This window comes from Ruditapes philippinarum, unplaced genomic scaffold (assembly GCF_026571515.1).
Source record: "Ruditapes philippinarum isolate M1 unplaced genomic scaffold, ASM2657151v2 ctg9086_1_1_1_1, whole genome shotgun sequence".
NCBI lineage: Eukaryota > Metazoa > Mollusca > Bivalvia > Venerida > Veneridae > Ruditapes > Ruditapes philippinarum.
In genome coordinates, this window is record NW_026851539.1 from 2,235 (window position 1) to 16,156 (window position 13,922).

Below are 13,922 nucleotides of genomic sequence, written 5' to 3' on the forward strand. Positions count from 1 at the left end.
TGTAGCATGAGCTTTCATGAAATCATTCCTTTTAGTGGAATAAAATACATTTCTGCATGTCTCATCAAACACTAAAAACAGTCTGGCCTGTTAGTCTGGTATGGCAGATTTTGTTATGTATTTACTTTTAAAGATTGACATACATGTACTTATAATGAAGAAATTTAAATTTAGTTCACAGAAACTAAAATTGTACATTCGCTTAGTATAAGAGAAATTTCGCTATTCTTTTACATTGTTTTACAGGTAAAATAAATCTAGAACAGAAAGCCATGAGACTGAAGTGGGGTAAGTTTATTCCTGACATTTTCCGAATTGAATGGTTCGTTTTCATTATCATCTGATTAATAATGAATGAGTTTTGTCTGTCTTGATTTGAACCCTTGAAATATATGGGCTCAGTTTATTCCCTGTCACTCGAAACCATTCTTCTTTTAAAAGTTTGAAAAATTGATCCCCCATGTGGCTGAGGGGTTGCCTTTTAGTTTAAGTGTTTAGGCATCAGAGTTAAAGCCACCGTTTATCGTGATCGTTAGTGACGGCTAAATTGGTTTGAATTATTATTTCTGGAGTCTAATGGCCTCTTAGCTCCATCAAGGTGACCCCTGTGTTGCTTTAAGCTTGTAACACTGGATGCTAATCAAAGCCATCTGTTTCGGCACCATATGACAAAAATTGTGTTAGTGCACAGTAAAACAAAAAACAACAACAACAAAAAAATCTATACTATTTGATTGTGTAGGAAGCTATAACCTTTAGAAACATACATGTACTTTGGAATCGGTTCCTGGAACCAACTAGTACTAATAATAAATGAGTTTCTTGCCTAAGCCAAGGAAACAATGGTTTGCCTATGACAGGGTTTGAACCAATGCCCTAAGCAAACCTTAAATTACTAGTCTTGTGTGTTAACCAGTCAGCCATGCATCCAATTAAACATGTATTGAAGACTGCAAGAAGAAAATTAGATATTCTTAATTTTCTGAAATTTTACATTTGATTCTTATATTATATGGAAATATTTATTGGCAAATGGTCTGTCTATGATTGGCACAGATCCAGATTTTTATGCCCCCATTTCGAAGAAAAGGGGGTATATTGCTTTGCACTTGTCGGTCCGTCGGTCCGACGGTCCGTAGACCAAATGGTTTCCGAGTGATAACTAAAGAACCATTAGGCCTAGGAACTTCAAACTTGGTATGGTGATTGGTCATGACCAGTAGATGACCCCTATTGATTTTGGGGTCAAGGGGTCAAAGGTCAAGGTCACATTGACCTTGTAAGCAAAAACGGTTTCCGATCAATAACTAAAGAACCTTAAGGCCTAGGAACTTCAAACTTGATATGGTGATTTGTCATGATCAGTAGATGATCCCTATTGATTTTGGGGTCAAGGGGTCAAAGGTCAAGGTCACATTGACCTTGTAAGCAAAAACGGTTTCCGATCAATAACTAAAGAACTTTAAGGCTTAGGAACTTCAAACTTGGTATGGTGATTGGTCATGATCAGTAGATGACCCCTATTGATTTTGGGGTCAAGGGGTCAAAGGTCAAGGTCACATTGACCTTGTAGGTAAAAACGATTTCCGATCAATAACGAAAGAACCCTTAGGCCTAGGAACTTCAAACTTGTATGGTGATTGGTCATGACCAGCAGATGACCCCTATTGATTTTGGGATTAAGGGTCAAAGGTCAAGGTCACATTGACTTTGTAGGTAAAAACGGTTTCCGATCAATAACTAAAGAACCCTTATGCCTAGGAACTTCAAACTTGGTATGGTGATTGGTCATGACCAGCAGATGACCCTATTGATTTTGGGGTTAAGGGGTCAAAGGTCAAGGTCACATTGACCTTGTAGGTAAAAACGGTTTCCGATCAATAACGAAAGAACCCTTAGGCCTAGGGACTTCAAACTTGATATGGTGATTGGTCATGATCAGAAGATGACCCCTATTGACTTTGGGTCAAGGGTCAAAGGTCAAGGTCACATTGACCTCTTAGGTAAAAACGGTTTCCGATCAATAACTAAAGAACCCTTAGGCCTAGGAACTTCAAACTTGGTATGATTATTGGTCATGACCAGTAGATGACCCCTATTGATATTGGGGTTAAGGGGTCAAAGGGCAAGGTCACATTGACCTTGTAGGTAAAAATGCTTTCAAATCAATAACTTAAGAACCCTTTGGCCTAGGAACTTCAAACATGGTATGGTGATTGGTCATGACCAGCAGATGACCTATTGATTTTGGGTCAAGGGTCAAAGGTCAAGGTCACATTGATCTTGTATGTTAAAACGGTTTCCGATCAATTTACTAAAACGCTTAGGCCTAGGAACTTCAAACTTTGTATGATGATTGGTCGTGACCAGCAGATGACCCCTATTGAGTTTTGGGTCAAGGGGTCAAAGGTTAAGGTCATGACCAGTAGATACTTGATAACCCTTATTAATTGTTTGATCACTTGGTCAGAAGTCATAATAACCTTATCACATGACTAATTGGCTGCTGATAGGGGGCATACATGTTTTACAAACATATCTTGTTTTTTCAATTTTTGAGGAAAGTGAGAAATTTTTGAAATGATTGAAATTGTTATCAATGATTTGATCTTTGTTAAAACTTATTATCCATAAAAATTACCTATCACTTGTCACAAAAAACTGCTGATATGTCTATCACTCTGTTAATTACCAAGAGGGTAGACCTTTGATAATAAGAGAGGCAAAGATGCCGGTTCCATCTCACAAACTGGAGAAGTAGGACAATTATTGTCAATCAGAAAGATTTTTTTTTGAGAAAGTTTCATGCATATACTGTATGAATGTTTTAACACTTAGTTTGGCAGTTGTATCTACCCATGTGACAGTGCAGTGTCATCATTGTACCATCTGATCATGATCTACTGTGTTAATTATTCAATCAGGACATTTTTGAACATTTCTTTAAAAATTATTAATAGTTTTGTCCAGATTGAAAGATGGATAAGTGCAGGCCTTTTTTGAACAGGTTGGGGAAGCAGCCCTGTCCTTAATTTTAGGGAAAAATCACACGGTTTATTTGCAAAAGGGGAAGAAAGAACTTGATGTAATTTCAATTTTGTCACACTTCAATGAATTTGTATAACCAAGTTGAGCTTTATAAGTTAACATTATGATTTACATAAATATAGTCATTATTAATGAATAAAACTTCATATATTTGGCAGACCTGTACCAGGAAAAGGGAAGAAAATTTGAAATAGTTTAAGGCTAATTTTTAGCAATAAAATTGACATACATGTACATGTGTGTGCAGTCAGTTGAAATAAATTACTATGATACACAACACAGATACACTTCAAAATTGAATAATAAAAGTTGAAAGCTTGACATGTCGAAGTTAATTGATCTTTTTGATGAGTAATACAAAGACCCTTTCATTTAAGCGGTAACAGTCAGGGAAGAGTTACTTCCCTTACCGGATGTGACGTAAATGGGGGATAAAACTATGCATGCTTAGCTTATTGAAAAGTTAAATGTGTAAATACTGATCGTTCAATTATGATTATTTAAGAATCTAACAAAAATGGTAATGATGATCAGTTACCCAGGAATATGGTCTACTATAAAAACAAATTGTTAACCTTATTATAGTAAACATTTTTATTCATTTCACCATCCTTTTTATGTAATATCTTATTCAATTACACAAAATTTTGGCAATTTCAATCTGCCAATCTTACAAGAGAAAGGATTAAGATCTTTATATCCCTCTATTATTGTACTTAAATCGGCATTGTCCACCGTATCCCCCGATGACGTCATCCAAGGGCGACAACTTGAATACGGTCTTAAATGAAAGGGTCTATAGCATACTTGAATTTTGCCTAGTTTGTAATAGCTTTAAACACCCTTTAAAGACCATTGTGTATTTTCCATCTGAAGTTATGGAGTGTTAAGTTTTCCTTTTTCATGAGACCAACTGTCAATAAAGACTTCCTGTTACCTTTTACCTGCTGAATTTTGTAAATGGACTTATCCATCTTCTTATTTTTAGAACTTTCCATTATCAGATTGGGGGATACATGTAGCTTGATGAAAACTAGTCAGCCAACTGTGAACAGAATAGAGCCTGGTCTGACCACACAGATTGTGGCCAAGGATAATTTTTTTTGGTTTAAGCAGGTTATTGGTTCAGTTCTGAGGATTGGCATCTATACTTAATAAAACAATTTAAAAGTAATATTTTATTACAGGTGTTGGTAGATTGATAGCTGATACACCTGTGACACCCCTTGTCTTGCTCATCCACCATGTTGGTATGTATTCTTTATCAGATGTTTCAATAATTAAAGAAAAGCAATTCTAATACTATAGCTAGTGTTTTGTTTATGTCTTATCTTTCTGTCAGTAACTTGGGGGGGGGGGGGCAACTTTAATCTTGGTCATATTATCTTCATCATTCCAGAGTTGTAGTCCTACATATCTCTGGACAAAAAATTGCCTCTTTGGCCAATTGGTCGAAAAAGAGAGAGAAAAAGTATTCCTAAAAACTGTCATAAATGGCAGAATTGAAAATGTTGCAGGCTCCCTTTAATTGAGCCTGTTCATGGACAGTACCGGAAAGTACAAACTACCGTTACCTTCCATGCCCCCTAGCATTGGCTTAAGCAGAATTTTACATTTAAACATGAAAATGATGTGTTCATATGGTAGTTATCATGGAACCATCAATGGTTATGGTTGCCAACTTGATATCGTTTGCTCCTCACCACTGTAGGTGTGAATCCTAACAGGGTCTTTGGATTCCTTTGAGAGAGGAAGGTATCAAGCAATATAGCTTACACAAGGCTGGTGGTTCTACCCAGGTGCCTTTTAGAAAACAAGTAAAGCATAATTTGCAAAGTCATTTGGTATCTTTTCTGAATATATTAAGGAGTTGTTACATTTGAATGCAGATAGATAAGACAAAATGTTTGCCAGATGCAAGTACCCATGGACCCTATCAAATATAAGCAGTAATTTTGGTTATTACATTTTGTATTTTGATATAAGTAAAATATGTGAATGAGACACATTGGTTGACACAGCCTTTTCAGTCTGCTTGTAATGAAAGGGATATCAATCTTGAATGGATAAATGTTTTGTATAATCTTTCATCAGATAGCTCAATCACTTAGTATAAAAGTATACAATATAAGTAAAGGGGTATAATCGTATTTTGTCTATCTGAAATGACTCTTCGGACATGTAAGATCTTATGTATAATTTTGTTTTTAAGTGTTTTTACATGAATACTATACGTATTATACACATTTTTTCACATAATGTTGTGATGACTCTCTGATGTTCCAGAGCTGTTGTATATTTACCTATAAAGAGGCAATTTGTAAACCACGTTTTATAAAGAACTTTTTTTTATCAGGTTGGTGAATGCCAGTGGGCTGCCTGGGCAGGCAAGCATAATATTTTTAAAGGGATTTCATTGAAACTGTCATAGAGTTATTGTCACTTAAAATGCCCTTGTGCATATTGTCGAGAGTGTTGTGATTTGATAATGTTTTGCAGAGTTATGGCCCTTTATTATTTTTAACATATATATTATCTGCAGAAAGCCTGGTTTTACGACAATACCTGTACATGTATCCTGTGACTTGTTATTGTTTGTGTTTCAACAGAGTTTAATGTCTTTGAGATAAAACCATAATATAATTTTTACTCCAGGTTTTGAAAAGATCTTCCCAAATGAAGGTATACTGTACCCACGTGTTGGAAAGAAATCATCAATATACATAAGTGAACCTATAGACTTCACTCAGGAAGTAACATTGCTCAAACAAACCAAGAAAACTCAGGTAAACTATGGTTGTAATAGTTTGAAAGTTATAAAACTTTGCCATTTTTGTTTCAGAAATGATTTTTTACTGACTAGTAAGCCTTTGCCACCAGTAGAGAGCCAGGCCAGCATGTATGTCCAGACTCTATACTGTTTCTAGCTTAGTAAATGTTTTTTAGTATTTAATAATTTGTGGAATGGATTTGCCCTGCTTTGACTCTGGAGCAGTCAAAGTGTATGGGATTTCTTGAAATACAAACGTGGAGGTACCAACAGTGTACGTGGCAGAGTGGTTAACGCATCAAACTAGTAATCCAAGGATTGCTTGTGGTGTGGGTTCAAAACCAGCCGGGCTAGTACACAGGTAGAGTGTGGTCTGTCAAAAGGTAGACCTGTATTTTCAATCCCTGTCTTTTCCATTAGTCCAATGCCATTATTTTGATAACTGTTCTAATTGTTGAGCATGCTGTCATCGGACAGCTCTGATTTGCTTATTTCCAAATTTATGCCCCTTTTTATACTCAATGAAATTCATGGTTAACTTTTTGCATGTAAGCTGGTATCTCCCTAACTACTGAAGGGAATGAAAACATTTTCACTGTGATTTTTTAACATGATTGGCACAGGTCCCATAACTCTGATTTACTTATTTACATATTTATGCCCCTTTTGATACTCAATGAAACTACAGGCTGACGAAATCTTCATTAAGCTAGGCCATTCTGCAATTTGTGTGCTTTGGATACATAAATCATTATTTTGATATGAGTTTGAAAAAATATCTGTGGACAGTTTCAAATCTGTATTACATTTGAAATTTGATTTGAAATTAAGAAGTTTACATGTATATTCAGAAGTTTGTTTACAGATTTGAAAGTTAAAAGTTGATTTTATAGATTTAGAAGGAAAACATTTGTATAAATTATCAGTTTTTTCATCATTGCTTACATCCAACAACAAGTTATGAAAATGTGCCTTTTCAAACATTTTAAAATCCATGTGCCATATTTTCTATTTATACTTTTTGCAGGAGGAAATCAGAAAACATCTAACAGACACTATACAAAATCAGATGGCTGATCTGAAACAGGAGGCTGAACTCTTTCATAACAAAATTTATCATAACAAAGTAGAATCCTGACCATAGCTGTCGTTGTTAGTTATTATCCATTATTGGTTAAGATAAACAAATGTGATATTTAAAATATATTTTTAGTGGTGCAAAAATATACTGATATATTGGTATATCAAAATGCAACTTCTGCTGAGTGATACATACTATGATACAAAGTCATTAAACTGTGTTAGTTTCTTAAATATTTGACCAAACTATACAATCACATTTTTTTTCCCTTTTTAAAACACTGCAGCCTAGAAATAACACTTCAATTTAAATTGTTTGATAAAGGCTCACACCATACCTTATGTTGCCATTCTGTGATTCAATATACAATGTATGAATAATTAACGTATGATTAAAACAGTGCACTTATGTTTACTTTATTTGTAGATACTATATTATATTATGTATATATCATGCGAAACTGAACATACTTAAACTGTTAATATTAAAACAACTTTTATGATTATTCCTGAAATGTTACAATTTTGCTATTCCTTATTGTAACAATTGTGCTCAAATTGCATGTCGTTTATCTTTGTGTATTATTATGTGATGAAGATGAATCATTTTATTGCATTAATTAGAAATGTTAAAGGTAGTTACGGTAACCTCTTACTGTCCAACTTTGGCTGATGTCAATTAGTTTCTAGTCATACATCATAAACTGCCGAAATGTAAGTTCAGAAAACAACTGTTATGTCATAGTATACACATGGAAGTTAGGGATCAAAATATTTAATTTTGGTGTGCTTTATATTAAGTGTATAAAAATTACTCATTGGCCAATTGCCTGAACCATCATTTTCATCTGTTGCTTTTTGCCAATAAGTACAGTTATAGTGAAATAGTATTTTGTATGGAGGTCAAAATGCTACAAGTACTTTGTTTACATTTTGCTTCTTATATGACAAATTATTTCACATTTATCACTAATTTCTTAAGGAAACAAGCTTCTAGCAATCTGTTATACCATTATTTAAACATTATAAAATTCATGTTAGCCCTTTCTAAAGAAGTTAAAAAAAAATATTTCTGAAGCATAATGTGCCTTTAAAAATTCGAGGGCTTGGTGTAAAATGGTTGTAACTCTTTCTTTATGGCATATGAAATACAATCCTTTGACACTTCATCCTTTGAACATATGATCCTATTTATCAAAATATAAATGCAAGACTTTATTAGCAATTATGTTTAAAATAAGAATAAACATTATTATGCAATACAATATTCACTAAAAATAACAAGAGAAATGTTTTGGTGTTACCTGTATTGAATTTACTGTCAGTACTGAAATATCATTTTTGATAAAATTTAACATGTGTTATCAATCTTTTCCTATATCCGATTTTATCTCTGTTTAAATATATTGTACATTTTTTTTTTTTTCAGAATGTTTATGTACAGGTTCTCAGGACTTGATTTTCAATTATTTATTTATAACATGTTGGTCATATAGATGGTAATGAAACTCACATCTGCATATTGACTATAGAATGCTCTTGCGTAAAATAAATATTTTATGATTTTTCATTACATTGCTTTAGAATTCATAAGTTAATGATATAATATTCATACGTTAAAACAAGTATAAATTATTCCTACAGAAGTTTGAGTTGTCCATCCCTGAATTTACATAAAAGATTTGTCCTGCCTATAATTTGAATCAGTTCATCAGATATTTAAGGGAATTCGATATATAAAAATGCTAAAATTTAACAATTAAGTGTTGGATCAACATTCCTTCAGTGCCTTGATCAATATGTGTGCCATACAAAACCTGTGAAAAGTAAAAAGAATACCCAATATCTGTTAAATTAGAAATTTTCATGGAATTAGTAATTCTACAGATAAATCATGCATTTGTATCATACATTTCCTGAAACAAATTTTGAATATGTCAAAAAAACACATTTGAGCCGCGTCACGACAAAACCAACATAATGTGTTTGCGATCAGCACAGATCCAGACCAGCCTGCGCATCTGCGCAGTCTGATCAGGATCCATGCTGTTTGCTATCAGTTTCTCTACTTGTGTCAGGGTTGGTAAGCCAACAGCATGGATCCTGATCAGACTGTGCGGATGTGCAGACTGGTCTGGATCCATGCTGGTCACAAACGCATTATGTTGGTTTTGTCGTGACGCGGCTCATTTTATTTTCATACTGAGGATCTCTGAGCTTGGACAGTGACAGTTCTATTTAGTTTTGCATTTTTCATTTGTTGCTGTTATAGTGCGTAATAGAGTTGATATGTAAAAATTGATATTCATTATTTTGTTTGTTGACAAATAATGTCTGGATAACTGATTACGAATAACTGATTTAAAATATTAACTGTAAGATGATTAATATATGAATTTTTATTCATTTAGAATTATACATTATATGATATTGACATTTTGTGTTTGTTTTCTTTTTTGTTATTCCTATATGGTTGTGTAATAAATGAAGGTAAAATTTGGGGCAATATACAATGAATACTCAATACTCTTGATAGTGACAGCGTGTCCGAGTGGTTAACAGTCTGACTTGTAATAAGGTATTGCACACATCTTGGGTTCAAACCCGTTATGGGCAAGCCATTAATTGTTTCCTTGAACAAGAAACTTTACACTCGTTGTCTAGTACTGTTTTCTTATATGGGAACATATTTGAGTCTAGCTTCCAACACAACCAAACTGAAATGAACTGTGTATAAACTTATTCTCTTGATTTATTTTGTGCCTACATAACTACAAGTGGTGGAATAAAAATTTGCATTTACATGTATTAGTTCTATTTCCTTTGTTCTGTAGCCCAATATACATGTATATGTAATCAATGGCCACAAATGAATTATTGCAATGCTAGTGAGCTTCAAACAATCCATTACCCTGGACAGTTTGAGGGGGGTATATATTACAGGAGTCACCAATCAGATGGTGGGTGGATAGCATTTTTCATGCCAGGAGCATAGCCTGCAGCTATAAAACTATTGAAATTAGTTAAAATCATGCACTCAGATGAGACATTTATCTAATATTCAACAGATTGTAATTTCATGTTTTGCCTCTGACTCTGTGCTATACTAATATCTATATCAACAAGATAAGAACCTTGGTGTGTGGAAACTTTCAACCCAAGCGATGTATAATTTAGAGGACAACAAGATGATGCCTTTCGCCCACACTCACTTTGGTAGAAAGTGCCACTTCAATGTCCAACCTGCAATTGCCAGTGATTATGACCCTTAAATATTGATTTAAGTTTCAAGTGAATATCTTCATTTTAGAGAAGATATGAATAATTACATGTTAAGTATGACCATCCTGCTTTGAAGAGTATTTAAACAGGCTACAAATGCCAGATTTCCCGAAATATGTCGGACCGACAGACATGTCCAATAAATTTTGATTAGGTCTGATAATTTTATTCCTGATTGGTCTGACTTTTATCCAAGTTGCACATATACAAAATGGCGTGGCTAAAGGTGACAAGTTTGCCTTTGATTTTGTTTACTTCATTAAGTTTGACAGATTCCAAACCCCAGAAGGTTAAGTTATAACTTAACTTTTTTTCTATGTTGCACCAGCACAGTAGAGGTCATATGGCCACTTTCTAGCTTTATTGGTGGAGGCAGACCTCTGGTGGTCCTCCGTGTATTATTTCAGGCAGAGTAGAATCACTGATGTTCCTAGGGATAGCTAGATAGCTTTCTCTCAAGTCCCTGCTGGAGTTTGAACCCACAGCAGTCAGCAAGTGTTTTGAAGTCTATCACTTTAACCATCTGGCGATGGATGCCCTTTACCTGAATAGTGTTAAATCTAGTAAAATTAAAACTACATAGTTAAAGTATTTAATATTTTACAAGAGCAAAATTAATATATATTTCTAAGAAAATTTAGGCAAACAGCCCATCATCAATTGAGTAAAGTTTAGTGATATTTTAAATTAGGCTGTCTGGGCAGGAAAATGTTTAAACAAGTCTTGTAAATAGGTGGAGTATGGTAAAGATTTTACACATATTTCAAAACGTTTCGAGAAGAAACAATGATTTGGCTTCAGCTTTTTGTGAGCTTAGTGATATCATTTGTTTCTTAACAATTTTCAATAGGAAAATGCTTTTCATCAGAAAGATAAAGATTATTTAGAGTTCCCTTATTTTTGAAAACTAGGCCTTCTAATATCCAATCTTTAGTTCACAAGTGTTTGCATATACATGTACATGTACAAGTTCTTTAATAAGGCATATATAACTGATCTATGTTGTCAATTTTTCAGTTCTTGATAATGCCCATTACAGTGATCATACTTTATTCGCTTTCTTAAATACATACTCACTTCATGGTTCTAACTTGAATCAAAGACAACAAATTGAACTAATTTTTCATTCCCTTTTATTCCATTTAAAAAGTGTATGGGGATACATTTACTAATTATAGCTGAAGTATACAGTAATTATACAACTTAAAATATCATCTAAAATATATAGTTTACTTAATCCATAATCTAATTCAATAGCTTAACAGAAAGCACCTATTTATTATTTTGAAATTATAAATACAAAAAAATCTGTCCTTAAAATATATAAAACAAACATTAACAACATATCCACAATAAAAAACAAAGCAATGGAATGGTTTTCTAAACACAAAATCCACTTATACAAGTTTTGGAAATGTGGTAGATTACATTATAGCCAATAAATTTATTAAAATTACAAACACATGACTCAGGGATGATATAATTGTAATTAGTAATCGTAATCAATAGTAATAAAGTACATTTTTTCAAGTAATCGACAGTAATAAGTAGATTAAATGAAGTCATTTTTGATTACATGTAACAAGCTCATGAGCAAAATGTAAGAAAATAAAACTTACAGACGCCTTTAGAATGATTTTGAATGGAAGAAAAATTTGAGAAAAGTTTATTTTACCATTAAACTACAATACAACCTCTACAAAGCCAGTAGAAAAATATTTTGGTTGTTCTCAAGTGTCGCTATTCTAGCAAGATAAATAATTTTTGGGAAAATTTTTCTGCTCCTGTTTTGTTTGTTTTTGGGTTTGACATCACATCGACACAGTATAGGTTATATCGCGACGTTCCAGCTTTACTGGTGGAGGAAGACCGCAGGTGTCCTTCCGTGCATTATTTCAGGCACGAACGGGCACCCGAGTAGAACCACCGATGATCCGTAAGCTCTGCTCCTGTTTTAAATAGGCTATTGTTCTACAGAGGGCCATGATAAAGAGTGTGTTTTAAATGGCTCAGTGAAAATATACAATATTTATATAGCATTATTACACTAAAATGCATGATACAGTCTATTTAAGGGATTTCCATTACAGTACTTTGCATACATTGTATCTATATTCTAATTTGAACATGATTCGGTATTTATGTGTTACTTTATAAAATTAAGCATCATGGTGAAAAATGTGAGTAAACAATAGCGTGAAAGAATAGATATTTCCTGTTTTAACAATTGTTTACATTCCATGATAAAAGCGGCAACCATTTAATATATGCATGTATAATTGACAAAATATTAAGCCAATTAAATAACTGACAAAATATTAAAGCAGCAAGCTTCCAAATTCAAAATCATATTTGAGCCATGACAAAACCAACGCATCCGCGCAGTATGATCAGGATCCATGCTGTTCACTATCAGTTTCTCTACTTGTTATAGGGTTTGTAAGTTAAAAGCATGGATCCTGACAACACTGCGTGGATGCGCATGCTGGTCTGGATCCATGCTGGTTGCAAAAGCACTATGTTGGTTTTGTCATGGCGCAGCTCCTTTGTGAATTTTGAAAAAAATATGTATTTAAAAGTAAAATATTGCCATGTAAACAAAGAATTTTCATAGATCTACAAAAATAGGTCAGATTATGCGATATAACCCTAACTGCATTAGTCACAAAGTGGAAATTTAGTGACTGGCACTGCAAAATCAATCATTAATTGCATATAACATGTAAATTGTTTCATGAATTATAAATATTATCATCATTTCTTAAAATCTTAGTACATTTTTCCCCAAGGTTGATTTTCTTGTAACATTTTGGCTCATCTGGATGCATGTGGCTTTAAGATCAGCAAAGTTACAGATGATTTAGGTGAATTCCATATTTGAAGAGGCATAGTACAGCACTAATTTCAAAAATGCTTTTATCAGCATACATGAATATTTTACAAGGGATTTTAAAAATGGCGACCAGGGGAGGTAATTCAAGCTATATAAGAGGAATGATATAAAGAAAACCATTTTCATTCTATTGCTAAACAAAAGAGAATAAATAATGATAATGATCAAAATATCTTTTAACAACACAAACAAAATATAGATATATACATCACAATCAAAAAGGATAATATAAATACAGTTACAGTCTGACACCACAGCAAATTTTTTTTTCATCTTCCCTATAAGTTTGAAAGAAAAAATCTCTGAACAACTTCCATTTCCTTAAAAAAATACATTATTATTTCTAATAATAACCAAAGGTCAAGAGTTTTAAAACATATTTTTATCCCTCCAGAAAATCATTATTCTATAAAACAAAACTATATATAAACCACAATAATTAAATTATTAGAGTTATGTGAAACCATCTTGTTACTTATATGCATAAAATCATAATATATAGTAAATATCTAGCATATGAACAATGTATAAACTACATGTTGGATGATATATATTTTCTACTTTAATCAATACTTAAAGGTATTGTTTGTGTGTTTTGTTTGTTTCATTTTACGCCTTTTCCCAACAGTATTTCAGTCATATAGGCGGGTAGTTTCCTAACCATAGTTCCTGGAGAAATACACCAGTACTAGACTACCTTCCTCCGCGCTAAACTACCAAAGCATCTCCCGGGGATCGAACCCACGCCAGAGAGGTAACTGGCTTAGAAGTCATCGACTAACCCCTAGACCACGGAGGCGGTTAAAGGTATTGTTAAGCCTAACCCCTAGACCACGGAGGCGGTTAAAG

At 33.4% G+C, this 13,922-nt stretch overlaps 1 protein-coding gene across 1 annotated transcript; it reads left to right on the forward strand.

Annotated features, from left to right (window-relative positions):
* Window positions 1-248: 248 nt before the first annotated feature.
* Window positions 249-8,223, forward strand: LOC132740714 (tafazzin-like). Its single transcript, XM_060728709.1, has 4 exons — window positions 249-288; window positions 4,236-4,298; window positions 5,704-5,834; window positions 6,846-8,223. Exons 1-4 carry the CDS (start codon window positions 273-275, stop codon window positions 6,954-6,956), a joined length of 321 nt encoding a protein of 106 aa, XP_060584692.1. The 5' UTR covers window positions 249-272; the 3' UTR covers window positions 6,957-8,223.
* The last annotated feature ends 5,699 nt before the right edge of the window (window positions 8,224-13,922 follow it).